General features: G+C 49.4%; 1 protein-coding gene across 1 annotated transcript in view; it reads right to left on the reverse strand.

The window, feature by feature from the left end:
* The window catches only part of PLEKHD1 (pleckstrin homology and coiled-coil domain containing D1), a 52,153-nt gene extending 42,178 nt beyond the window's left edge, over positions 1-9,975 (reverse strand). The window contains exon 1 of the mRNA XM_032180237.2: positions 9,549-9,975. Within this exon, the coding sequence (XP_032036128.1) occupies positions 9,549-9,697 (149 nt within the window). The 5' untranslated portion in view covers positions 9,698-9,975. The remainder of the gene's footprint in view (positions 1-9,548) is intronic.
* Positions 9,976-21,277: the final 11,302 nt, after the last annotated feature.

Genomic DNA, 21,277 nt, shown 5'->3' on the forward strand with positions numbered 1-21,277 from the left:
ACACTTCCTCTTCTCACCCCTTATTCCAAAGTCCTCTTGTTCCCTGACACTCTCATTCTGACTGCAAGCCAGGGGCCACGTCTTCCCAGGCCCTGCGCAGTTGGTCTGGCTAGAGACGGCCCAAGGGCTAGAGATGGCTGCCCTTTCTGCAGCTATTCTAATGCATTGGCTCCTGTGCTAAGGGTTCCACATGTATTTGATCCACATCACAATCGTGGAGGGTTGAGCATTTTATTCTCATTTCACAGATGAGGAAACTGAGGCTTAGAGGCAAAATAGTGTATGCAAAGCCACACTCCTAGGGCAGAGGTGGAGCTGGGATTGGAACCCATGGACAATAGTCCCTACACCTACTTCCCACAGCCACTGCCTAAGGAGCTGCTCCATCCAGCGGCTGGCCAGGAAACAGATGGGCCAAAGGCTGTAAGTTTCAAGGTTGGGGTAGCCAATGTTAGAGCTCTGCCACTGACTGGCAATGTGACCGGGGCAAGTTACCTAATATATTTAGGCCTTAGGTCCTCACCGTGCAACTTGAGGGTAATAATAATAATACCTATATCTCATAGGGCTGTCAGGATAATGTTCCCCTAAAGACTTAGAACATGGTGGTAAATATTTAATAAATGATTACTTTTATGATTAAAATTATTATTTATTATGATTGTGTTCAGATTCAGTAATAATAAGCTGCACTCTCCCCTGACCTCCTTTTCCATTTGTGCTCACAAGGCTGCTACTGGAGGGAGCTCTTGGCTCCAGCCCAGCTGGCCAGCTCCCTGTCCTCCCAACACATGGCTTATCCCTGCATATGCTGCTTCCCCCTGTCCCCCGTGTGAAGCCCATTCCTCCTTCCTGACCCAACATCAGTGCTGGGAGAAGCTTTGCCCATCAGCTGTGGCCCTTGTCTGTCCCCATGTGTCGGGGTGAAGCCCAGAGCGTTGGGTGAGGTAAGGGGCTTGTGTCAACTCTGACTGTCTCTCTCTCCCATCATAAAGAATAGCATTTTCATTTCCAGAGTACAGAGCATTCGCAAGGTGCCAGGACACTCACCTTGCTAAGAGAGTGGCCAGGGAAAGCCTAGTTAAGAAGGTAATCTTTGAGGAGAGGTAAGGTGTTTCTGGCGGAGGAGCTACAGGTGCAAAGGCCCTGATGCTAAGTGTTTTATTGACTTTATCTTATTTTAATTTCTCATAACAACTCTAAAAGAAGTTAAATAATGTGCCCCAGATCACACAATTCGGAATGGCGGAGCTAGGATAGTTGGAAAGGGGCTTGTTTTTTCTATTTCACTAGTGAGGAAACTGAGGCACAGAGAGATTAAGCAACTAGTAAGTGGCAAACTCAGAACACAGTTATCTCTGGTGACAAAGCCCAAGTTCTCACCTGCTGCGCTCTGTGATGCCTGGTCCTCCTCATTACATGTGACTGGAATTGTTTCTCTTCCTAGAGCTTATCTCTGCTCTCTCTGCAGAGTGACTGCAAGTTGCTGGTCAGCTTAGGTCAGAGAGCATGAATGATTTGCCTGGTACACCCAGGTACTATGCTGGGCCCTGGAACTTGATGATTTGCTGACCTCAGGGAGCTGATAGTCAAAAGCAGGAGAAAGAATGTAGAAACCAATAATTTTAAAAATAGCTAATATTGGCTGGGTGTGGTGGCTCATGCCTGTAATCCCAGTACTTTGTGGGGCCAAGGCGGAAGGGTCATTTGAGCCCAGGAATCCATGCCAGCCTGGGCAACATAGGGAGACTGTCTCAACAAAAATTAAAAAATTAGCGGGTATGGTAGCTTGTGCCCAGCTACTTCGTAGGCTGAGGTAGGAGTATTGCTTGAGACTAGGAGGTCGACGCTACAGTGAGCCATGATCATGCCACTACCCTCCAGCCTGGGCCACAAAGCCAGACCCTGTCTCAAAAGACCCCCAAAAAACAAAAACAAAACACCTAATGTTTATCAAGCTCCTCCTCTGTGTTAGGTGCTAAACACTGTTCTAGTAACAGTATTGTGCTAACTCATTCAACTCCTCACATGAGGTAGGTGAGGAAACTGGGGCATAGAGAAATTAAATAATGTGCCCCAGATCACATAGCTGGGAATGGGGGAGCTAGGATAGTTGTGAAGCATCAAGAGGATACCCAACATTGTAAAGCACCAGGGTAGGCTTTAACTTTGTAACATAGCAGGGGAGTACTCTGCAACATTGTAGCATACCACAGTACACTGTAACTTTACAACACACCAGGAGAGTACACTGCAACATTGTCATGTGCCCGAATATATTGCAACATTGTAAGTTTATATTAGTACAGGAAGAGTGAAGACCGGGAGGAATCAATGGTTTAGGGGTCCAGCCAAGGGAGCTGGACAATTAAGCAGGGCTTTGAAGAATGAACAGGAGTATCTTGGGAATTTGGGAGGAAATGGAATTGGGAGAGATCCATTCCAGACAGAGGGAGCAGCATAGGCAAAGAATAGTGTGTTCAAAGTTATAAAAATATCTCTGGTATTATTGGCAGAAAGTGCAAAGGGTGGGCAGTGGTCCAGGGGAGGTGCAGTAAGGAGTGAGTTAACGTCAGAGAGCAGGGACAGAGCGGGGCAGAGTGAGAAGTCCTTGTGAAGACTCTGGACTTCTTCCTGCAGACAAGGGGAGCTGCCAGCAAGTTTCAAACATTGTAGTTTTAGCCATGGGGAAGTCCACAACCAGGCGAAGGGAAAATTAAAGTTATTGGGAGGTACAAATCAGCAAGGCTCATCGAAATGTTAAACAAGGGCAGGGTGGGCAGGGACTGGGATGACACGATGACCAGGCTCTAGCTTGGGTCACAGAGTGGCACAGGTGCCATCCAACATGAATTAGGGAACCCAAGAAGGGTTTTCTCAAGCTTTAGCTTTGTCCCCATCTTCTGCCCATTCCCCCCCCCCCCCCCCCCCCCCCCCCCAGTGCTCTGAATGCAACAAGGGCTCAACCAGAGTTTGACGGTCACCACTGCCTCATGATAAGTCCAGCTGGAGCCAAGGAAAATGTTATCTAGAACCACAGGTATCTTCTATGTTGGGCAGGTCCTGTTAAACAAAGACCTATGCACTCTCTGTCCACTCAGGTGAGCTCCCTAATGTTTGGAGATACAAATGCCACTGAGTTTAGGAGTAGGAGCTAGAAAGGGCTTTGCTTAACAGAGTGGAAGAAATTTGAATTTGGGGAAAATCCTGTAGGACAATACGGAGGAGGAGTGATGGGAGAGTGCAGAGGAGAGAGGATCCTGGGAGGATCCAAGAGTCAAGAGAGAGAATGATGTCACCATCTCTGGTGACAGCGAGGTGGGGTGCCTACCAGGGAGCTAACGCTCAATTTGAAGATGTTTGCACTTCTGTAATTTAAATACCTCCTCTGCCCTCCTCTTTGCCACAGCTTCCCTTCAGGATAGGCTGCTAGACTCATAAATACCTTGATGAGAGGCTGCTGTGTTTGTGCAGCAGTGTGGAAGGCTGGAGAAACTGAGGAATAAAAGCTGAGTTCCGCCTCTGGTTGTGCAACAAGGACCGTGTACATTGGTCAGCAAGTTAATCCATCAACAAAGAAACTAGTTTACAGCCTCTTAGGGATTAACAGAAACCGTGGTACAGATTTTAGACTTCCTTTAGATATGGGATTTGATCTTGGGACCAAATTTATCTCACTCTCAAGAGGGCAGCAAGAGCCCAGTGGATGTGTGAGTTACACATGAGTTACATTTCCCAGGAAGGCGAACATCCAGCCTGGCTTCCTCCTCTTCCCCAAGCACAAACTTCCAGAATAGGCCCAGCAGCCAGTCTCCCTCCTCTCCGAGCCTACTGGATACTGAGAATGGCTATGTAGGGGGTGGAGCTGGAGAACGACTGCCCTCAGAACTGTCCTTTTCAGAACTGGCAGAGGGAAGGTAGAAATGACACAGCCCCAGTATGTGTCCCTTGTGTCCATTCTGGGTAGCCTGGTGTGCTCAGGAAATGCTCATCCTGGCCTGTGCTTCTCATCTGGCATCCAGTCGAAGATGGCAGAACAGCAGGAATCCTATCTGTGAAATGCGTGAGTCATGACACATTAGAGTTCAGAGAGATTATCAAGTCCAACGGGGCTCAAAAAACTTAGCTGAACAATTCCAACAACAGTAAGACAACCGTAATGTGTAAAACAGGGGTCCTCAACCCCTGGCCAGTCCATGGCCTGTTAGGAACTGGGCCACCCACCAGGAGATGAGCAGGTGAAGCTTCATCTGTTTTTACAGCTTCTCCCCATGGCTGGCATTACTGCCTGAGCTCCGCCTCCTGTCAGATCAGCGGCGGCATTAGATTCTCATAGGAGCACCAACCCTTTTGTAAACTGTGCATGGCAAGGGATCTAGGTTGCACAGTCATTATGAGAATCTAATGCCTGATGAAACCACGCTCACACCCACCCCTGTCCTTGGAAAAATTGTCTTCCATGAAACCAGTCATGGCACCTGGTGCCAAAAAGTTTGGGGACTGCTAGTGTAAAACATGTAACAGGTGGCTCATGCCTGTAAACCCAGCACTTTGGGAGGCTGAGGTGGGCAGATCACCTGAGGTCAGGAGTTTGAGACCAGCCTAGCCAAAATGGCGAAACCCCATCTCTACTCAAAAATACAAAAATTAGCCGGGCATGGTGGTACGTGCCTGTGATCCTAGCCAATTGGGAGGCTGAGGTATGAGAATTCCTTGAACCTGGGAGGCGGAGGTTGCAGTGAGCCGAGATCTCGACACTGCACTCCAGCCTTGGTGACAGAAGGAGACTCTCTCTCAAACAAACAAACAAACAAATATATAACAGCGCAGAGATATTGCTTGAAGTGGGTGGGGAGTCTTGGAGCTGTACCCGTTCCCCATTCCCTTGTGGTAGACTCAAGGCACCTCTGGGGTCATCTGTGGCACAGTTTGACCCATCCCACTCCCACCCTATAGATGAGACACTGCTGGCCAGTGGGGTGAAACACCACAGCCTGGATCATGCAGCTGGTTACTGGCAGAGCTGGGGCTGGAACTTGGAGCACCTGCCTCTAAGCCTAGATTCACTTTCTTTTTTTTCCTCTTTTTTTTTTTTTTTTGAGATGGAGTATCACTCTGTCCCTTAGGCTGGAGTGCAGTGGCTCAATCTCTGCCTATTGCAACCTCCACCTCCTAGGTTCAAGCGATTCTCCTGCCTCAGCCTCCCGAGTAGCTGGGATTACAGGCACCCACCACCATGCCTGGCTTATCTTTGTATTTTTAGTAGAGACAGGGTTTCGCCATGTTGGCTAGGCTGGTCTCCAACTCCTGACCTCAAGTGATCCACCCACCTTGGCCTCCCAAAGTGCTGGAATTACCAGCCACCACACCCGGCCTTAGATTCACTTTCTACCACACCCACAGCTGCTCTCAGAAGCAATTACTTTGTTATTTTTAAGTCTCGGGGATAAGGAAGCTGAACTGTCTGCAAGCTGGAGGTCTGACCCATACACAGGTGAGACTCATTTTCAAATAGGACATCAACAGCCACTGAGGGCAGCTCCTCAGGGAGTGGGAGAGAAAGAAATGCCACTTGTTTGCACAATTAACTCACTTAACTTTGGCAGACCTGGTCTGGGTAAATAATCATATGACCCCAGTGAAGCCTGACCCGATGTGTATCATTTCATTTATGGCTGGGTGATCCAGAGAGTGTGCCCATCTCCCTAACCCAAGGATTCATTGTAACCTAGATGCTACCAGCACAGAAAGGGAAGAGGGCGATGGGTAGAGGAATCTGAGGAGACTCAGAAAAGGCACCTTCCCCCTGCCTCTGTGCCTCAGTTTCCTATCAGTGAGCTTGGGAGAACAGCTCTGGAACAAGGAGCCAGAGAGTGAAAAACACTATGAAATCTTCAGAATAAAGTAATTTGGTCACTTTTTTTTCTGGAGGCAGAGACACTGTTCCCCAAGCCCTTCTTCTTCATCAGTGCTGAAAGAGCTCCTCTGCTCTGTCCCCTCCCCAACTTCCCACACACATTAGCAGAAGATCCCTGCCCCTCAACTGCCAGCTGGTCACTGTTCCCCACACCCTACATTGCCACTCTGGTAGAAGTTTGAAGAATAGCAGTTTAGTTTTTAAAGGGGGTCCTGCAGGCACCCTCCCCAGCAGAAATGTTACAACTGTGCTTGTGGGATACCTCACACAGCCAGCTGAGGGGAATGCCAGGGGTGCCAGAAAGTGAGACCAAACCCCAGTGTCACCAGGGTGAAGCTGAGCCTAGTGCTGTGAAGCTGACATGATAGGCTCTTCTCTCTGCTCTGGGAAAGCTCGGCATTGGTGTCACCTCTGGGAAGCAGTGCTGAGCACCAAAGTCAAAACCCTGGGCTCCAAATCCCTGTGGGAAGAAAGTCTCCCCAAGTCTTTTTGGTATGGTGACCCTCATCTGCACAGATAATCTTTACACACTGTACAGGTTGTGGCCTGAGATTTGGGACACATGGCCACTGTCTCCATGGCTCCTCTGGCACCGGGTGGACACCATGAATCTTAGCTCCCTGAGTCACGGACCCACCAAAGCTCTGCGAGAGTAAACTGCGGAGCTCGGTTCAGGCCCTACTGGCTACCTTGGCCCTGGGGAGAAGGAGGGTTGAGGAGGAGTATAGATGCTCCCATTGCAGGAGGGAAGTGGGTGGGCCCTCCTCCTCAGGGGTTCCGGCCTTGGGACATGTTCAGGAGGGATTTGGGAGGTGGAATAGAATGCTGGAAAAAGCATTCAATCTCAAGAAAGAGTTAGCCTGGGCCAAGCCCTCACAGCATGACACCGGCTGAGGCTGAGACCTCCCAGCCCTTCCTCTTTGTCTTGGCACTGCCCAGGTCTTTGCCGGGTCTTGGCACTTCCATCTCCACTCACAGACCCAGGCGAGGACACAGTCAACAGCCTTCCCTTCTAGACATCTCTCCCAGATTATCTGATCTCTGCTAATTAATGCTTTTGATTCCCTTCCCTTTTTGTTGCCCCCAGGAAATAAGTTGACACTTCAGCTCAAGGGCACCTTCCCACCCCAGGCAGGCAGGGCTGCTTGGGCAGTGGAAGCTGGAGGCAAAGGTCCTAAGACAGACCCTGAGCGGAAAAGGTTTTATAGAACCCAGCTGGCCACAGCCAGTTCTATCCAGCCTATTCTTTATTAATGCAGTGCTGAGTCTTTCCAGGCCCCCTCCCCTTAGCTGCTCCAGCCAGGGCATTGATCGCCCTAATGGCAAGGCTCTGCGGTGGCGGCCCTCAGCTGCTCTGTCCCCAAGTCTTCCTGTGGCTGCTAAATAGCTGAGCCCACAGACTCTGCTTTACAAATGGGAAGCTGGGGCCCAGGGGGCCCTGATGGGAAGTGAGAGGGGGCTGAGCTGAGCAACATTCTCCCCCACACCCAGGCCCTCTCTGGCTGGCTCTGTCAGTGACCCAAGACTAAATTGTGTGTGTGTGTGTGTGTGTGTGTGTGTGTGTGTTGTGTATTCCCAGAGCTGAGAACATAGAGGCCTAGAGTGGGTAGGTGCGTTGTTAGTTCTTTCTTGAGCCCCAGGTAGTCTTTGCACAGTGGCAGCTCCAGAATTCCTACAAAGGAAGGGAACCCAGGTAACAATCTCTTTGGAAGGAGGCTGAAGGACTTGACTTTTAGCTGTATTAGCAGAGCATACATACTGTTCAGACTCTAATGGGATGGTTTGGGGTGGCTTTGCGGACCACAGTAGAGGATGGAGTAGAAGATGGAGTCTCTGGGTGGGGGACGCTGAACCTCTCCAAGCCTCCTTGGCACCACCACTGTGCTTTTAGCTGGGGGCCTATGCCCTGTACTCCTGACACTTCCTAGCCCTGGAATCAACTGTGGGTGCAGAGACCAGGTTCCCAATGTACCTGCAGTGGTGAAGGGGAGGACCAGGGGACATACCCTGGGGGTCACAGGCACCTAGCATTTTCCAGGGATGCAGTCAGCTGAAAATGTCTGGCAAGAGAAGTCTTGGTTGACAGGACCCAGAACAGCAGCCAGACCCAATAGAAAAGAAAGATTAACTATCTGGAGCTGCTGAGGCAGAAGAAAGATGGGCGATGGGGGGAGATATTCTGCTAATTGTGCTTGAATCTACACACAGCCTTTCCACCCCAGCTCTCCTGGCCCTGGGGGCTGTAGCTCACATAGCACAATGCTGGAAGCTCCCCAAATACTCTCCATGTTCCTCCAAGCCTTCATTTAGGGGGTCAGAGATAAGCTCAACTTTGGAAGAACTCAAGAAGCCTGTATCCCATTAAATCCCAGAGAGAAACCTGTCAGAAGTAACAAAACAATATGAAACCAGAGATGGAAAATGTGAGCTACTGTCCGTGGCTCCATTTGTTCTGCGGTCTTATAGAAACATGAAATTATTCATCAGAACAGAACATCAGCACCCACCACTACCACATCCATATGATCTGTGGTCCTGGGAACATTGGAGGCCCCCCCTGCTCAGGGGTAGACTCATAGCGTGGGATGGGGAAGGGGCATCTGGATACCCCTGGTTTCCTGAAAGGGTCACACATCCAGGGAAGGGCTGGACAGGGTCTGCATTCTCCAGGCCATACCAGTAGCGAATCACAGAACTCAAATTGACTGGAGAGTGGAAACTGTCCAGAAAATGGCCCACAGCACCTGCAGTCAGTTGGGAGCTTCCCGCAAGTCCAGGGCTGTGAACTCCCTCTTCCCTCAATACCTCCCAGGCTCATTTGTAAGTGGAGAGTGGCTACCGATGTTCGCGGAGTCGCGTCTGAGTTGGGGACCAGGCAGCTGGGGCTGAAGGATGGCTGGGACTATCCTGTCTCTCTCCACCACTCCTTTCAAAGGATCAATCCTTGGCAGAACCAATCTATCCCCTCCCTCACTCCAGCTGCCTCCCTCCTTTCCAGCTCCTCTGCCTGAAGCACTGGAATCTCTCTTCCCTGTGCTCACTTAAAAAAAAATTATTTCAAAGGACTGTTGGAGGGGTTGCCAAGGTCACTTCCCCATGGACAAGCACCCTTCCCGGCCCTTCCTCCCTCCTTGGCCTGAGCCTTTCAGAAGGGCCAGGTCCCTCTCCGTCTAAGGTTGGGTGGTTGGCGGGAGGGAGACACTCAGGCCCGGTCCTCGCTGTCTGGGTGAGGGGTTGTGAAGACGATGGAATTGACAGTGGGGGTCCCGGGGTGGGGGGCATCTTTGGCTAGAGATGGAGTTTCTCCCTTGCCTCAGTCTGGCCTGACCTGACCCAGCTGGGATCCCACCCCGACCACGGTCTCTTCTGCCCACACCCAACATTCCCACTCGACGGTCATGTTCATTCCATAGAGAATTTGCCACCGCCCCAGGGCAGGGGTCCCATCCCCATTCTCCTGGCCCAGACTAAGGTCCACATTTTCCGGCGGGAGCCAGTGTAGAGTGAAACGGGGTGACGCCAAGGTCACACAGGAAAGCAGAGGCAAGACGGCGACTGGAGGGGGCGGGAGGGGTAACGAGGCCCAGGCTCTCTCCCCGGCGGTCTCCGTGGGGCGCGGGGGCGCACTCACCGCCGGGACCACTTGGCCGACGGCCTCCCGAAAGGCCGCTTCCACAACACGCCGTAGAGCTGCACTTTGGTGCTGATGTCCAGCGCGTCCGAGTCAGCCTGCTCCAGGGACGGCGAGGGCGACACCGAGTTGGACTTGGACGTGAACATCCTGCCTCAGCGGGGCTGTGCCCGGCCCGGACCCCACCTCCCCGGGGTCAGCAGGGACGCGGGGCGAGGGGCGAGGGCGGAGCCGTCGGAGAGAGTCCCAGCGAGCAGAGAAGCTGAGCGGCCCGGCCCGGAGCTGCAGCATCAAAGCGCGCTGGGCCCTGGACGCGGCGCCAAGGGGACGCGGGGCGCGTAGCCGGCGGCTTGGGCTTGGGATTGCAGAAGGCCGGGCGGGAACTCGGCGGGGAGGGCGGCTCAGCCTCGGGCCCGCAGCGTCTCCTCTCCCCCCCCGTCCCCACCCTCCCCTCTCCACCGGCGACAGCCCCAATTCTGGTGGCCCCGATTGGCTGGGAGTGGCAGGTGAGCCGGCGGGAGGCCGGCCTCGGGCGCCAATCAGGGCGGGCGCCGGCTGGAGGGCCGGGCTCCGTGCTTCCGGAAGGTCCCTGCGGGTCGCAGGGCCGGGGGACTCGGCCGCAGCGCGTCCCCGTCCCCGCCCCCGCCCCACGCGCCCAATACCACCCCGGGGTCCCTCTCGGCGAGCAGCGCCGACATCGAGACGGGGGCCACGTCCGCTTTGCGATGGGATTGGAGGCACTCCTGCGGACACCTGCTCGCCTCGGGGTGGAGGAGAGGACCGAGCGAGGGCGTGGGGTCACACACTCCGGCCTGGAATTCCACCGCAGTCCCTATCGCTCCGTGAACTGCGGCGGTCTGGCTTTCCTCCCCAGTGAAGTGGCGATGCCTGATGCCCCGGGCAGGCGGGTGGCCAGGTAGGACTTCAGGAAGTGCCCAAAGTGCCCGCACGGGGAGGGGCTCCATCAAGGTTGGGTGCCCCGCAACCCTTTCCCCCTCAGGTGGGTTTCGCTGTGCTCCGCCGCCGCCTCGCCCGCATCGGATCGGATTTCTCTTCCTGGAACTTGACCGTGTCTGTGTCGGCATTTGGCACTCAACGCCAGTCTGGAGCTATCCGTGCAGAGTGTGTCCGTGATTTATCTGCGCGCCTGGCCCGCGCTCCCTGGGACCAGCTGTTTCATCCCCTTCCGCTCCTTTCGGAGTTGGCGTTTGGGGTGACCGGCTCATTTTCAGGCCAGGGAGACACCGGCCGGGCCCCAGGGGACCGCCTCCTCCCGGCAGGTGGAAATGCTAGGCTGGCACAGCTGCCTGCCCCGCGCCACCTGCCAGGCGTGGAGACCGCGCAGTGAGCGGCCGCCCGCCAGACCACGCCGCAGTCGCGCTTTTCCAGGAGGAGGAGCCAAGGCCGCCTCTGGAAGTCGGATTGCAACAGAAGTTTGCAAATGGCTAGCCCGAGAGCCAGATCCACATTGCTTTATGAATTTGCCCCAAGTTTTAAAATTGAGGTATACTTCATGGTAAAATGCACAGATCTAAGTTATTTCTTTGATGAAGGTATATAAGATGTAACCTCACCCAAAGCAACAGACAGAACATTTCCATCACCTGCAGAAAGTTTCTTCATGCCCCTTTATAGTCAGTCAGCCCCCCAACAACAACCACTTGTATCATTCTTATCACTTCTGCACAGTAGACTTAAGGTTTTGAATGTAATGCCTAAAGGCGCATCCCCACAGGCCCCATCATCCCCTATTGTCTGACCTGCCTGGCCCCTCTCTGCAGGCATTTGGATGTGTGACGCCCACTAGACGTCTCTCTCCAGTTGAGCTCCCTGGCACTAGACTAGATGGGCTCTGTTCTCATCAGCAGGGCCAGCCTCTCGCTAGGCTTCTACCCCACCCCACCCTCTCACTGCCCAGTAATCACTCACACCCAATGTTGCCAAAGCAGAAGCATTTTTGGGAGTGGCTGGAAAACCATGCCGCCCTGTCAGCCTGCCAGCTACTCCACAGCACCAACATTAGCTCTTGGTACCCACCGGCATCGCTGTGGGCAGCACACTCAGCAGACACACTGAAGGTATTCAGTGCTCCCTCTTGTGGGTGATGCATGAATTAGAACATACATTAATTTGGCTTCTAAGAGCAAGTATATTTTGGGAACGGTAAGAGGCAGATATGTTGAGTCTGGCCAATAAGCCCATAGCCATTTATTGCTATGATCTCACATTCTCCCAGAACATCTAAGGGAAAGCCAAGGTGCTGGCCCCTCATCTAGAACAGAATTAGCAATTCGTTGGACTAGGTGCCAGAGGCTGGTCACCAGCGTTAGCTCCATCTTTACTCAATGAGAAGACTTTCGGCAAGTTACTTTAAAACACTCTTGTCTTCATATATCAAAAGGGAGCTAACCAGGAACAGTGGCTCACACCTATAATCCCAGAGCTTTGGGAGGCTGAGGTGGGAGGATCAACTGAGACCAGGAACTCGAGGTCACATTGAGCTGTGATTACACCACCACACTCCAGCCTGGATGACAGAATGAGATCTCCTATCTCTTTTAAAAAAAAGAACGGGGTGGCCAGGACATCTAACTCTCTGCATCATACTTTCTTGGAATTTTTTTTTCAGGTTCAATAGCATATGCTTTTCTGGCTTTGTTACTAAACTGAATTTGCGTCCGCACACCCGGTGGAGCAAAGCCAAACATGGCCATGGGGATTGCAGTCAGAGAAAGTGAGGTATTTATTGCAGGGTGCCAAGGAAGGAGAATCTGGCAGCTCATACTTCAGACCAGATCTCCCAGACGCCTTACAGGCAAGACTTTCTAAAGGCAGAGGTTACAAGCAAAGTCATAAACCATAAATTAATACATGGAGGCTATACGTTGGTTTGACCTAAAAAGGCGGACATCTCAAGGCAGGTGGGGCACAGGTCACAGGTGAATTCACAAAAATTTTCTTGTTTGCATTTGGTAAAGGAGGCAAAACTTTGTCTAAAAATTTGGAGTTAGCAGAAAAGAATGTTAGCTCTGGCCCATGGTCGTGAACGGGTAGTCAGAATTCAGTCCTCATTTCCTCCTATCGGAGGTCTATGTGCCAGCAGATCATTTGGCGGGGGTCTGGGTTTCTGGAAAGCAACTCAGGAAAATATGGTAAGATATCTTTAATTTCTAAAGGGAACCAAACTTTCTGAGACTCTAACTTCCTTGGTTATTGTTTTAGGCTACTTTTGCCTTCTTGCTTATGACGTTGCTCACCCACTTCTCAGGGCTAGCTAGGTGTCTGGAATTTCCCTTGAAGGAACTCAGACTTTTATTTCCATGCTGAGTGGGTGGGGAGGGTGCCTGGCAGGCTCCTAAGAGGAGTCCCTGCTCCTCTCAGTTTGTGAAGTACTGAGCAGGGCGAAGGCAGGGACAGAAGAAAATACAACATAGGTTCTACTGCTGTTCCCACCCTCTGCCCCTAGCCCAGCGAACACCCAATTCAGATGGGGGCTGGAGGGCTGGAAGGAAACAAGAGGTCAGGGGTGGAAGCTTTGGTGAGACAGTAGTTGAAGTATCTGAAGATGGTTACCACATTCTGCCCTCAAGAGCATTCCAGACATAAGCAAGCAATCCAGGTCCTTCTAGCTTCCTCGAAGGCCCCAGTCTCCCTCTTGATCCCCTTCTCCACTGGGCTCCCTCCTCTGATGGCTCCTGAATTTGTCAGGATTCTTCAGTTCTTGTGCAAACAGAGTGGGACACAAACTTTTACTCACATTCCTATACAAAAATTACAAAATTGGGCAATGGCTAACATCGTAACAAAAATCAGTGGCTGAGCCAGTAATAGGATCTGGGTTTTCTGATTCCTAAATTAGTCATACAGCACCTTGCTGTGGTTGGTCAGTACTGAGTTAGTAACCTGGACCCAGTTAATTTCCCACCTGTACACTCAGTTCCATGCCCTTTCTGATACTGCTAACTCCCAAGCAGCCCTCACCAAGTGTGAGGCAGAGGTGGAGCTTCACACACGCAGGGTCAGCAGCTGGTCCTGCCAGGGATCATGGCTGCAGCTGGGGTGGCAGGAGGGAGGGCTGGTGGGAGGGTGGGGTAGGGATACGTTCTGAGAAACATGTCCTTAGGCAATTTTGTCCTTGTTTGGACACCATAGAGCAGTGGTCCCCAACTTTTTGGCACCAGGAACCAGTTTCGTGGAAGACAATTTTTTCACGCACAGGAATTCAGGGGGGAGATGGTTTCAGGATGATTTACGTGCAATACATTCATGGTGCACTTTATTTCTATTATTTCATTGTAATACATAATGAAATAATTATACAACTCACCATAATGTAGAATCAGTGGGAGCCCTGAGCTTGTTTTCTTGCAACTAAATGGTCCCATCTGGGGATGATGGGAGACAGTGACAGATCATCAGGCATTAGATTCTCATAAGGAGCACGCAACCTAGATCCCTGTGTGTGCAGTTCACAGTAGGGTTTATGCTCCTAAGAGAATCTAATGCTGCCACTGATCTGACTGGAGGCAGAACTCAGGTGGTAATTCTTCTTCCCTGCCACTCATCTCCTGCTGTGTGGCCCGGTTCCTAACAGGCCAAGGACCAGCACTGGTCTGTGGCCCGGGGTTGGGGACCCCCGCCATAGAGTGCACTTACACAAACCTAGATGGCATAGCCTACCACACACCTAGGCTGTATGGTACAGCCTAGTGCTCCTAGGCTACAAACCTGTGCAGCACGTTACTGTACTGAACACTGTAGCCAGTTGCAATGCAGTGGTAAGTATTTGTGTGTCTAACCATAGAAAAAGGTGGAGTAAATATACACTATTATAATCTTAGAGGACCATCGTTATAAATGTGGTCCATCATTGACTGAGACATTGCTCTGTGGTGCGTGGCTGCTTTACAAAGCACATTTCATGGTGATTAACGTTACAGAAAAAGAAATAGAGCAGCATACGGAACATGGGGGTGGGGACAGATTACAGTTTTAACTCATGTGGTCCCGGTAAGCCCAATGGCAGGAGACATTGCATCCAGAGTTGAAGGAGTGGGAACAGCATTCCGGACACAAGGACAAAGACTCAAGGTTGCTTACTTCTTACATTATAAACAGTATACTGGAGGATGCAGCTGTAGCTTAGAAGAATTAAAAACAGACATACATGCATGTGTAGGCAGGTGGGTGTTTGATTCCCTGGGTTGCTGCTTGAAGGGCTGTGGTGTTGGGTGTGCCGCCTGTGTGTGATTCTCTCTCTGGTTGTGGGTGAGTGACCATTGCTGTGTGTGGTGATTGTTGTGACGGTGTGTGGTGTTTGGTTCTGACTCAGCGCGGGTGGTTGAATGTGTGGCTGGGACCATTTAGAAGTGGATACACACTCGTGTGTGACTATGTAAAATTGTGTGAAACATTTTCTCACCATTTCCGTGAAGCAGCCGTTTTACCAGAAGGTTTGGAAGCCTAAGGGTTTATCTGGTAATTAATTTTAAACATTATATCTATGGTAAAATCAATGTGGATTATGAAGGAGAAGACAAAGTCAGCAAAAGTGAGATGTCAAGGAGCTTTCTGTGTATGGGTTGACATCTCTCAGCCAAATACTAGACTACCATGGGTGGCGGTTCATTCTCTTTTGCTGTTAGGCACCTTTGGCATGGGAAAGTGTGGGGAGCCCCGGACTCGACACATCCTGAGGCAGCGTGATTCTGAATGACCGGGACTCCGAGGTCCTGGATGCTGGCCAGCCCCTGCGATGCCCAGTCCTGAATGAGAAAACCGTCCCCATTCAAGGTAGTACAGTTTGTCCTTGAGCCAGGTCTAGACTCCAGAGCTACTCTCTCTTGGTTTGATCCAGTTTCTCTCAGACCTTGTGACCTCTATAGTGTAGTTAAGAGTGTGGACTCAGGAGCCAGAATGCCTGAGCTCCAGCTTCAGAGATGTGCCTTGGTTTCCACATTTGAAAGTGGGGATGAGCCAGGCATGGTGGCTCATGTCTGTAACCCCAGCTCTTTGGGAGGCCAAGATGGGAGGATCCTTTGAGCTCAGGAGTTTGAGATCAGCCTAGGCGACATAGGGAGACCCCATCTCTACAAAAATAAAAATTTAAAAATTAGTCAGGAGTGGTGGTGTGTGCCTGTGGTCCCAGCTATTCGGGAGGCTGAGGTGGGAAGATTGCTTGAGCCTGGAGTAGAGGCTGCAGTGAGCCATGATCGCACCACTGCACTCCCAGCCTGGGCAACAGAGCAAGACTCTGTCTCAAAAAAAAAAAAAGGCCAGGCGCAGTGGCTCACGCCTGTAATCCCAGCACTTTGGGAGGCCGAGGCAGGCAGATCACGAGGTCAGGAGATCGAGATCATCCTGGCTGAAATGGTGAAACCCTGTCTCTACTAAAAATACAAAAAATTAGCCGGGCATGGTGGTGGGCGCCTGTAGTCCCAGCTACTCGGGAGGCTGAGGCAGGAGAATGGCATGAACCCGGGAGGCAGAGCTTGCAGTGAGCCGAGATCGCGGAGCTTGCAGTGAGCCAAGATCGCGCCACTGCACTCCAGCCTGGGCGACAGAGTGAGACTCTGTCTCAAAGAAAAAAAAAAAAAAAAGACAAGAAAGGAGAAAGAGAGAGAATTATAGCACATAGCTCACTGAGTTACCGGGGAGGACTAAATGTAAAATAATGCCATTACTGCTGCTTCTGATAAGGATGATCATGTGCAAGAAGTTAATGCTTTCTTTCTTCAAAGATGCTTTTTCCAGGAAGTAAACCACATTGCCTCTTTCTTTATACATTCTTCAGGAGAGGGCAGAGGCAGCATTTCCCTTGTAGACACAGTCATGTGGTGGAATTGCACACACTTTAAAGTCAGACAGACGTGGATTCAAATATCAACTCAGCCATTTACTAGTTTCTTTTTTTTTTCTTTTTTGAGACAGAGACTTGCTCTGTCACCCAGGCTGGAGTGCAGTGGCACAATCTCAGCTCACCACAACTTCTGCCTCCCGGGTTCAAGCAATTCTCATGCCTCAGTCTCCTGAGTAGCTAGGACTGCAGGCGTGCACCACTACGCCTGGCTAATTTTTGTAGTTTTAGTAGAGATGGGGTTTGACCATGTTGCCCAGGTTGGTCTTGAACTCCTGATCTCTAGTGATCTGCCTGCCTTGGCCTCCCAAAGTGCTGAGATTACAGGCGTGAGCCACTGTGCCTGGCCATTTACTAGTTTCTTAACGCCTGTCTTAGTTTTCTTTGTTCATAAAAAAAAGAATGTTAATGCTGGGCTTGCAGCTTGGTGTTGAGGATCAAATGAAAAACTGTAATTAAAGCAAACCTCAGACCTTAGTTACTGATTACTGATATTAAGAGATAACTTGGCAGGGTGCGGTGGCTCACACCTGTAATCCCAGCACTTTGGGAGGCCTAGGCGGGTGGATCACCTCAGGTCAGGAGTTCGAGATCAGCCTGGCCAACATGATGAAACCCCGTCTCTACTAAAAATACAAAAATTAGCCAGGTGTGGAGGCGGGTGCCTGTAATCCCAGCTACTAGCGGGGGTTGAGGCAGGAGGATGCTTGAACCTGGGAGGCAGAGGTTGCAGTGAGCCGAGATCATGCCACTGTGCTCCAGCCTGGGCAACAGAGCGAGACTCCGTCTCAAAAAAAAAAAAAAAAAGAGACAACTTAAGGCTGGGAGTAGTGGTTCACACCAGTCATCTCAGCGCTTTGGGAGGGTGAGGTGGGAGGATTGCTTGAGGCCAATAATTCTATGTTGCCTAGGCAACAGAGTGAGACCCCTGTCTACACAAAAAAATTAAAAAATTATCCAGGCATGCTGGCGTGCACCTGTGGTCCCAGCTACTCAGAAGTCTCAGGCAGGAGGATCACTGGAGCCCAAGAGTTCGAGGCTGCAGTGAGCGATGATCTTGCCACTTCACTCCAGCCTGGGCAATAGAGCGAGAGAGACCCTGTCTCCTAAAAAAAAAAAAAAGAGAGAGAGAGAAACAACTTAAGCAAGAATGGTTGAATTTTAAGCTTGTGAGCCTATAGTTAAAGGAGACAGTTGTAAATGTATCCAGCCTGACATTATTCATAGTCAGGACACTGTTGTGAGTTCAAGAACAGAGAGTAGCTGCCAAAAATAATGATCTTTTCTGTGTTCTCTGATCCTGGGAAGGTGGGTGGCTCTAGTTTCCCTCTAACATCCTCCTCTGTGTGTGTGTGTGTGTGTGTGTACATGTGTGAGTGTTTGCTTATGCAAGAAAGGAAGGAAGAGGACTGAGCTGGTGCAAAGCCAGCCTTCTCTCAGGGTATCTTTCTTCCATACCATCTCTACTTCCTCAGAATCCTTGATCTGCCAAAGAGAATTTGGAAAATGATGAAATGGCCATTTCACTTCTATGTGTTTTGAATGCAAATATGCACATTTTGAATGTAAAATAAAATTTCTCTTCCAAAGTTGAAAAATTCCATTTAACAAATGACTTAAAAAAAAAAACCCTAATTCTATAGAAAAAAATGGTGATTGTCGGGTGGGACACAATGGCTCATGCCTGTAATCCCAGCACTTTGGGAAGCCGAGGCAGGAGGATGGCTTGAGGTCAGGAGTTTGAGACCAACCTGGGCAACATAGTGAGACTCCATTCCTACAAAAAATTAAAAACTTAGCCAGGCATGGTGGCATGCAACTGTAGTCCTGGCTACTCAGGAGGATGAGGTGGGAGGATCGCTTGAGCTCAGGAGTTTGAGGCTGCAATGAGCTATGGGCTTATGATTGCACCACTGCCCCTCCAGCATGGGTGACAAAGCAAGACCCAGAAAGAAAGAAAAGAAAAGAAAAGAAAAGAAAGAAAGAAAGAAAGAAAGAAAGAAAGAAAGAAAGAAAGAAAGAAAGAAAGAAGGAAAGGGAAAGAATGAAGGAAAGAAAGAACGAAGGAAAGAAAGGAAGGAAGGAAGGAAAAGAAAAGAGAGAGAAAGAAAGAAGGAAATATATGGTGATTGTTGACAAATGTGAAAGCACTTATAATAAAAAGAATAAATCAAACATTATTCACAATCCCACAATCCAGAGATAATTACAGTTGAAATTTGAGGGTATAATTTTCTGAACTAGTGGTATTCATTTATCTCCGCCCTTCTTTTTCACTATCCTCATATTACAATTTTCGAAAGGAGTATCTGCCACATGCAGTCTGGTAAACTGCTTTTCACACCTGAAATTAATCATGAACATATTTGTAATTACATTTTTGATCACATAGTATTCCATTGTATTGCTTTTCCATAATTTAACCATTCTGTTATTGTTTAACTCAGGGCTCTGAACACTGGATAAAACCATGGTCCTATCCATGAACTATCTCCCTTGTCTTAACTAACTCCACAAGTCCTCCCAAAACATGTGAATGCCTGACCTCTTCGTGAATAACTGTGTTTATTTCTTGGCCTATTGACATTCAAGAATGTGGCCTTTCTTTCTCTAAGGAGTGGGGCTGATCGAAACCAGCACAGAAGGCTGTGTATCAAGATGAGTATTGGAGAACTACAGGAATTTGGCTCACTGGATAGACATCGTTCCACCGTGGTTGAAGATGTAACTCCTGTTCAGAAATGATTTATTAGTGGTGAAATTCCAAGGAGCCTCTGAGGTGCCTCCTGTTCACAGATAGTTGAGATTTGAGGGCTGATAATAAGCAGCTCTACTGACCCTCACCTGAAACTCCCCCCAATCCCCACCTTTTTTTGAGACAGGGTCTGGCTCTGTCACCCAGGCTGGAGTGCAGTGGCACAGTCTCAGCTCACTGCAAACTCTGCCTCATGGGCTGAAGCTATCTTCCCAACTCAGCCTCCTGAGTAGCTGGGACTATAGGCATGTGCCACCATGCCTGGCTTTATTTATTTATTTATTCATTTATAGAGACAGGGTCTCACTATGTTGCCCAGGCAGGTCTCCACCTCCTAGCCTCAAGTGGTCTTCTTGCCTCAGCCTCCCAAAATGCTGGGATTACAGCCATGAGCCACCACATGGGGCCTTATCTTCCCCTTTCACCAGATTGACTATCCCACCTACATTTCTGGCTATGCAGTGATTGCTCTTAATGACTAAGGGGCAGGGTCTGAACCCTTAAACCAAGTCTCTTATTTCCTCCTGGAGGAGTTGTATTTCTCTAATTTATAAGTAATATGTTGGTATAAGAAACAGCCCTGGATGATAGGAAGTGAAGTGACATTTTGGTGCTGGGGGATAGAACCATGTTAGGAGGAGGCTTTCCTGCATGGGACATTCTGCTTTCCCTGAGGAGTGACTGCTTTGCTCTCAAAGAGGGTAATTAACAATGTCCAGGGGCCAGAAAGTTAGAGGAGAATGACAACCTAGAAAAGACTTTTTGAGTTGGAAACAGGAATCTTAAGTTTCAGTAGAGTGGGATGAACTCAGTTTAATGACGGCTTAAGTAGAAAGATTTCCTTCTCTGAGATATGAAAAAATTTTATTAATAAAAAATATGGGACACGGCAGCATGGCTCATGCCTGTAATCCCAACACTTTTGGAGGCCAGAGCAGAACTTCTTGAGCCAAGGGGTTCGAGACTAGCCCAGGCAACATAGTGAGACCTCATCTCTGCATACGAAAAATAAAATTAAAAAATTAGCTGAGTGTGGTGGTGTGTGCCTGTAGTTCTAACTACAGGCTGAGGCTGAGGCAAGGGAGGGTTGCTTGAGCCCAGGAGTTCAAGGTTACAGTGAGCTGTGATCCTACCACTGCACCCCAGCCTGGGGGACCCTGTCTCTAAACAAAAAAGAAAAAAATTACAAAGGGGCATAATCACAAATACGTGCCATTTAGTAACAAGAAAATAAGTTACTAATAACTGAAAGTCCTTGTCACTCAATTTATGTATTTTTACTAGACTATATTAACACAGGTAAATATTTCTAACTATAAACAAAATTTTGTTCCAGCTTTCAGTCACATAAGATTACATCATATATTTTCCTCCGCTGGCATAATCTCAATGAGATATATTATTGTATATTTAGCCTAATTCCAATTTTATGCTATTAAAAATACATTTCCCATAAACATTTCTAGGCAAATATATATTTTTGTAATTGCTTATAATAAATTCCAAAGGTGGAAGGCCTGGGATAAAAAGCATAAATATATTCAAACTCTTGATACGCTCTTTAGAACTGTAGTATCACTTTACGCTGGCTTCCATTTTCTCCATTTTTTTAACATTTCACTATTTTGTCCAGCTACCATTTACTGCATATATGGTATAAACCTAGCATTTAATCTGATTGCTTTTCTTAAAATTTCCCAACATATACCATTGTGTTTTTCTATGCTGTGGCTTTTTCTTTTTTCCTTAAGTCATCTTTAGCCACATTTTAGATTCCTAAATATTCTGCTTCTTACTGCTGGGCTCTTTCATTCCACTATCTCTGTGTCAGTGCTTACATTGAGACTTTGTCAGTTTAATTAGGCCCTCCACGTGTCTTTTTTTTTTTTTTTTTTTTTTTGAGACAGAGTCTTGCTCTGTTGCCCAGGCTGGAGTGCAGTGGCACAATCTCGGCTCACTGCAAGCTCCGCCTCCCAGGTTCACGCCATTCTCCTGCCTCAGCCTCCCAAGTAGCTGGGACTACAGGTGCCTGCCACCACGCCCAGCTGATTTTTTGTATTTTTAGTAGAGACGGGGTTTCACCATGTTAGCCAGGATGGTCTCGATCTCCTGACCTCG

This window comes from Hylobates moloch, unplaced genomic scaffold (genome assembly GCF_009828535.3).
Source record: "Hylobates moloch isolate HMO894 unplaced genomic scaffold, HMol_V3 SCAFFOLD_16, whole genome shotgun sequence".
Lineage (NCBI taxonomy): Eukaryota > Metazoa > Chordata > Mammalia > Primates > Hylobatidae > Hylobates > Hylobates moloch.